The sequence below is a fragment of the Phoca vitulina genome, unplaced genomic scaffold (assembly GCF_004348235.1).
Source record: "Phoca vitulina isolate PV1807 unplaced genomic scaffold, GSC_HSeal_1.0 scaffold49, whole genome shotgun sequence".
Lineage (NCBI taxonomy): Eukaryota > Metazoa > Chordata > Mammalia > Carnivora > Phocidae > Phoca > Phoca vitulina.
In genome coordinates this window covers 5389388-5396465 of record NW_022589752.1, presented here as the reverse complement: position 1 = coordinate 5396465, position 7078 = coordinate 5389388, and the positions used below count along the sequence as shown (strand labels likewise).

At 36.0% G+C, this 7078-nt stretch overlaps 1 protein-coding gene across 2 annotated transcripts in view; it reads right to left on the bottom strand.

Moving 5' to 3' along the window:
* Nucleotides 1–397: 397 nt before the first annotated feature.
* Nucleotides 398–7078, bottom strand: part of ARNTL2 (aryl hydrocarbon receptor nuclear translocator like 2) — a 104645-nt gene continuing 97964 nt past the window's right edge. For both annotated transcript variants that reach the window (XM_032432776.1, XM_032432777.1), the window contains 3 exons: nt 6451–6529; nt 4696–4804; nt 398–3342 (listed from right to left, as the gene is read on the bottom strand). In XM_032432776.1, the coding sequence (XP_032288667.1) occupies nt 3209–3342; nt 4696–4804; nt 6451–6529 (322 nt within the window). In that variant the 3' untranslated portion in view covers nt 398–3208. The remainder of the gene's footprint in view (nt 3343–4695; nt 4805–6450; nt 6530–7078) is intronic.

Here is a 7078-nt window from a genome sequence, read left to right as displayed (position 1 = left end):
AGTTTCAAAAAAGTTTTAAATTTTGACACATGGATAGAGGTTCACAGTTATTTGATTATACTAAATCAAGGATCAATAAACAATTGTTCCTTAAACCATAGCTTAGAGGTAAATATCATAGTTATGGTATAACCTTTGGTCTACTTCAGTAATATCCACTTAATAAAATGTTTTAGAGCAGCACTGTCCAATAGAAATATAATATATGCCACATGGGTAATTTAAAATTTTCTTGTAGCCACATTAAAAAAAGTAAAAAGTAAAATGTTAATGTTTTATATAATTCAGTATATCCAAAATACTTGAGTATATGATCAATATAAAACTGTTTTTAAAAGGTAGTTTTTATATTTATTTTTAAATTTTTATTTATTTTTGAGTAAGTTCTATGCCCAACATGGGGCTGGAATTCACGACCCTGAGATCGAGTCGCATGCTCCACTGACTGAGCCAGCCGGGTGCCCCATTATAAAACTGCTAATGTGATATCTTATGCTCCCTTTTTATACTAAATGTATGAAATCTGGTATGCATTTTACATTTACAGTCTATCTCAATTTGCATGAGCTACATTTCAAGTGCTCAATAACCACACGTGGCCTGTGGCTATCATACGAGACCACACAGTTCTAGAGTCTGACCCTAAAGCTCAGGTCCCGTGGATCAGAATCACAGAATCAGAACTGGAAGTAAACTGAGAGATCAAGTTCTCTTGTGACAGATGAGGAAACTGAGGCACATACAGAGTGTTTAAATGGCTTCCTTGAGGTCACACAGCTAAATTTAGGCCAAGCGGGCTCTTTCTGATTCTAGGTTCTTCCCTACTCCACTATGTTATTGTAAGTAGTTCTTAGACTTAGGGAAAAAAAAAAAAGACAGAACTAGAATATTTTTATGATTTCATTCAATGTGTAGATGCTTTTCATCAAAATGCAGGAAATTAATGGGTAGGAGAAAAAGTAATATAGGGTAAGCCATAAAAATATCTGTCACTCCTAACAGCAATTCCGCATAAATGCAACACACTTTGGAGAAAACACTAAACATGGGACAGCTACAGTTATCCTACATTGCATGGATTGGATTCTGGGTCCAGACAAGATCTACAGAAAAATACTCGAGTGGGTTATTAAAGGATCAAAGCCTTCAATTGGCTATCTGCCCACCGGCCTATGGACTGACTAACCCTTCCTCTTGCAAAGAGAAAAAACTGCTTCTGTGTGTGGCATCGATGGCCTCTAGAAACTCTGCCTCCCAGATCCTTGGATCAGGAGGGTTTGCCCCTCTGCTTTCAAGGCCATCCATCCACAGTGACTCATCTTGCTACCCCTGGCTTAGGTCAACTCTGGAGGCCAAGCCCAACCCACAATGGTTTAGACACTAAACTGTTACATTGGTAGGGCCTCGGACTTACAGAACAGATGTGACTATTCCTGCTTCTTCAAACTTAAAAGTATCATGCTTAGCCTGCTGCAAACCAATCTCCCCCATCTTGTAGGGTTTCTCTGGCTTATTGTAAACCTGTATGTACCTCAGTCCCAGAACTGGGAGTGGTGCTGACCCTCCAATATCGCGGGAACCCTGTATCGGCTGGAGGACAACGTGCCAATACATCCTTCCCCATGTAGCTACTGCAGGAGTCCCACCTGAAGGGAATGTGTGCTTTTGGACTATTGCCTGTGGGTATGTTTGCCATTAACCTGTTTGACAAAAGTTCTAACCTATGACGTACAGCCTACAGAAATATGCAAGGTCAAAATAATGCTTTGTTTTGGGGCAAGGCTTGGAAAGATATCTGCTGGAGTGTAGCACCACATAGAGGAAGAGAACTGCATTGGATCCTCCACAGCTGAGCCTCCGGCTTCCCCATTAGCTTCCTAGCCTATTGTACTTTCATTTGTGGGGCACAAAAGAAAATAGATGAAAACACACTTGGTAAACTAGAAAGAACTATGAAAACATACGGTATTATGAAAGTATGACCTTCAACAAGGTCGACATACGTATACGATTTTAAATATTCTTGTACTCAGTATAATCCACCTCTCAATTATTAGTTAAAAAACTGATCTCCAAATTTGTAATCATAGCTAGAAAATTGGTTTTTAAATTCTTTCTTATTGCCTCAGTTTCAAAACTATACTTAGCGTTTGTATAATTACCTTTGGTTACAGGCAACAGTAACTGTAATTGCCTATTCTAGAAGGCCACAACTAGTTCCTGGGTCAGTTAACTAATCATTTAACCAGTGAGACCATTGCTTTCCCAAATGTGTATAAGGAAACGGATTTATACACATTAAACATTTTAAAAATATGAATTTAACTGTGACTTTACACAAGACACTTAACCTGCCTGCGCTTGTTTTTACTCCAGGGCTAATCTTTCACTAAGCACATTTTCTGTACCAACAACTGGTTTTATATGTAATGAAAATCTTGATTGGTTATATTAGCAATAATTCTTACATGCAAAGGATAATTACCAAGATCTAGGGCCCAAGATCTTTCCTTTTCTGTAAAGCCCAGTCGAAAGTCCCTTAAAAAAATTATTTTTTCCTGAGTTTTAAATAAATCCTCTCACTTAAAGCCCATCTCCAGTGCTTGACCAAACTAACTATCCTGGCTTTACGCTTGCCCAAGTTTACAATGACTGAATACAGGATTCACTGCAATTATGACTACCAACTGTACCATCTCTTTAAATGTTCAAGTGCTCAGAGTTTTCTTAAAGTGTGTAAGCCCTATCCTCAATTAAGGAAATGTACAAGAAACAGAGATGCTCCAACTTCTACAAATCTACTATTATAAATCCATTATAAATGAATCTTAGACACAGGAAAATGTCAACATATTAAATTCCCCACACTCAAGAACTGCATCAGAAAATAAAACCAAAACAAGATATATGTGATATTCTTGGTGAGAAATATTTTAACAAAAAGATAGCAACTAGTGGGTTTTACGCCATGTCACTGAGAAAAGGGGTCTGTAGGAAACTCTGAGCCATTCTTTGTGAAGGGAAACATCACATTTCCCCCTACTGCTGTGGAAGTAAGGTGCACATCTATAACAATTGGTAGACTATTAATAGGAATAAAAGATAAAAACAGTATCAATACAGTACAGAAGATCATAGTTGTTTTTTTTTTTTTTGTCAGTGAAATACTTTAACACGTTCCTAATTTGTAAGAATTAAAAATCAAATGCTAGAGTGTCCAGTGTATGTCACTGAAGTCCCCAGGGTCTCCCAGGCCCCCCTCTGCTTCAAAGTAATTCATGAAGGCGGCCATGGCTGTGTCATCATCACACAGGGCATCAAAATCCAGCTGGGCACCTTCGCCTACCAAATTAAAATACAGATCCGTGTAAGTATGTTTGAAGGTTAAAAGATAAATATCATTAAAAATGGCAAAGCAAGCAAAAAAAAAGAGAGAAATCAAGCAACAGAGTCTTAATTACAGAGAACTGATGGTTACCAGAGGGGAGGGGGGCAGGCGGATGGGAGAGATAGGTGATGGGGATGAAGGAGTGCACTTGCGATGAACACCCGGTGTTGTACGTAACTGATGAGTCACTATATTGTACACCTGAAAGTAATATTACACTGTATGTTAACTAACTGGAATTAAAATAAAAACTTAAAAAAACTAAAAAGCGCAAGGCTAGAATACTATGCAATGTAATTTTGAAGGCAAAGCATAGGTCTTAAATTGCAGAAGGCTGATATATTTTTAAATGGGTCACCTATTTTTATAACCATGTGCTGTCAGAGAAATTGCATAGAATTCATTTGATGCACATAATGAGGTGATCTATGAGTTTTTGAAAAGAAAATAACAGCACTAAAAGGTACTGACTCCCAGACAGCTGGAAGCTAGGGGCCAGCATTTATGCATGTGTCTATAGAGAGTCTGGAAGGATAAACTTAACTTTAATCTGCCTTGTGAAAATACTGTACTACTTTAATCTGAAAGAGAAGGCTGGCACAAAAGCATCCTCTTCCAAAAATCTGAAAAATCTTATAAAAGGGGTAATACCCAGATTTTTTATTGAAAAAAGGAAATAAGAAGAAACCACAGAAATAAGATTTAAGTTAGAGCTAAGGAAGAGGATCTAGAAATCTTGGGTTAACACACAGCTACAGATTAGCCAGAGTTCTCTAGAAATCTTCCAAAGTACAATAGAATTTGAGATGATTAATATGTGGCTCTCTGTGAAGCTGAAGTCCAGTTTCTTTCAAGCTCTTTGATTCTCTTTAACATATATTTCCAGTAGATCAATGTCTGTTATGGATGGTGTAAAACTGTGTCACTTCAGTTTTCTTGGTTTGAGTCTACATAAACATAGTTAAAGTGAATAATTACATCTTAAACACTTTATGATTAGTACATTTAAAAGTTCTTATTCTTGGAAATGGACATTTTTCCCCTAAATATAAGTACCTCAGTTTTATTTAAGTGGTATGTATTAACAATACCCATAACTAATTCCGTTGATAACAGAATTTTTAATGACCGGTGCATTGAGTAGCATCCACCTTGAAGTCGAGGATGATTATTGTATTCAGGATTTTGAATGGAAAAATCTTAGTTTTAAAAATCTTTGCTTTAGAAGTCTCCTATGTCTGAAAATATCATGATTAAGAAAGTGTTTGGAAAACTAAAATGGCGGGCAGTTGCCAAAGAAATCTTACCAAGGAGTGGCTCATGACTATGGGGAGGAACAGCACTCTGGTTTTGCCTTGTAGCCTCTGGCTTGCCTAGTTCAGAAGGATTTAGTGGAATCAACTCCTTTTTTGACATCTGAAAAGACAGAATAATAAATAGTAAGGTTCCTACTTGAATGAAATGAAGACCTCTTGGCAATGATCAGATGTAGGCCTGCTGGCAATGCCCCCGCTGCCCTCACCATTATGACCACTGGCATTCACCGAGGACCGTGTGCCAGTCCACAGGCTTCCCCTCATTTCATGTTTCAAAGGCTGTGAGGTCAGGAATCCAAGGGCTAAAGAGGCTAATAGCTTGCCCAAGTGTTGGGGCCATTATTCTAACCCATCCACTGACTCCAAAGTCCACATTGTTTGTAACCGTAACTGAATGTACATTATACAAGGAAAAGTTTTGGATTAAGGAGGAAAAGCTCTTTGTTTTTAAGAAAAATGATGGTAAAACTCTATCTCACATGAAACTACAATGGGAAATAGTACTTTGGAGTGGGAAATGGATTAAACTAGAGGCTTTTACCAAATAGTTATCATACTGTTACACAGTTAGAGGCCAAACAATTCAATAGTTCATGTAGCTCATCAACATACATCATTTACCAAAATAATATTACTGACAACTTATTAGCTTGGAAGTTGTCCTCTGATCACATCCCCTTTTCTCTTCTGCTAAAGTAACCACGATCTTGAGTTTTAGGTTAATAATTTTCTTTTTGCTTTTATAATTTTAGCATCTATATAAATACCCTTAAGCAATGTATGGTGTCTTAAACCTTATTTTGAACACTAAATAAATGCAATAATGCTTGGTGGAAAAAAAATACATCATTTACCTATATTGTCTTATTAAGTTGATGAACTTGATCTACAAAATGTCTACATAATGTATACTACTTGGAGATTATGTTAGAATGACTTAACTCCCTCCTTCTAGCCTATTGTCTGGCACAAAATGGGTACCTAATAAACACTGGCTAAATGTATGAGAAAAAGTTAAATACTAGACCAAAAGACTCATGACATTTGTATAAAAAATTTTCTTTTTTCAATTTCCTTTTTGTCCCTGGTCAGATTTAATTTCTCTTTTCTCCTATTTTTTTTTTTTTATACCACTTTGTTTATAGGCCTACTTTAGATCTTTTTGTTGCCTGGGATACATTAGAACTATATTGTATGTGACTCTTTCAGATATTTACCACTATGTTTAGTCAATTTTGTATATGCAACAATGTAAATAGTATTTGTTAAATTGAATTAAACAGTATGTAATACTTGTAGCTTATAGCATTAAAATTTTTTTTCCAGACCATAAGGAGTACATTTAATCCACTGAATTGGAACCCATTAAAATAATATCATAGCTACCATTTATTGAGCACATATTATGTACCAGGCACTGTTAAGTTTTTGTTTGTTTTTGTATCAAATCACTTAATTCACACACCACTCTGAGTTTGGTGCTATTACTGTCCCTATTTTACAGATGAGGAAATTGAGGCACAGAGTTTAAATGACAAGCCTGAGGTTACCTAGCAGTAAGTGTCTGAATCACAACATGGACCCAGATAGTACGTGTCCAGCAACTTTGCGGTCAACCACTATTCTACATTGCCTCTTGAAAACATGGAAAGAGTTCATTTTATAGGATGGCATCTTTTCTCAAAAGAAATAATTAAGGAGCAAATTTCACCCACTTACGTCATGAATGTTACTTATTGTACTTACTTTCCTGCAGTTGATAGCATGAGAATCTTTCATTAAATCTGTTGGACTTGAGTCATCAAGGGAGGAAGAAGACTGTAACCTTCAAAAAGTGACACATAAAAATTTTCCCTAAGATGATTTTTCCTCTAAATACATAATCTGATAAAAATACAGTGAAAAACAGGAGACTGAATGTCATGACAGTTTTCACAAGTAGACTAACTTTTTCAGTGCCATGTTTATTTTTTACTATGGACTGCTGAAAAACACCTTGTGGTAAATAGGAACAATAAAACTCTGAGGTAACAGCTCTTAAGTAAATCATGTTGCTTGTCTTATTACAGCATGTGGTAAAGTAATGGAATAATAAATAACAGTTCAAAATAGGCATTCACATCAAGAATCCGTTCCTTATTAGTTCCTTAATAAAACAGAACTGAGTAAAGAAATCTTCCTGATATCCTGCAACCTATTTAAATGAAAAATGTCATATTTTTACTATAGTAAGTCATGCCCAGGTATATAAACAACAAAACCCAAAACAACATAAACAAAATCCTATGCTTTAATCATAAATCTCTTCAAGAGTTAATATTGACAATATTAGTCTCTTCAAGACTGACAGTATCATATAAGGACAAATACTATA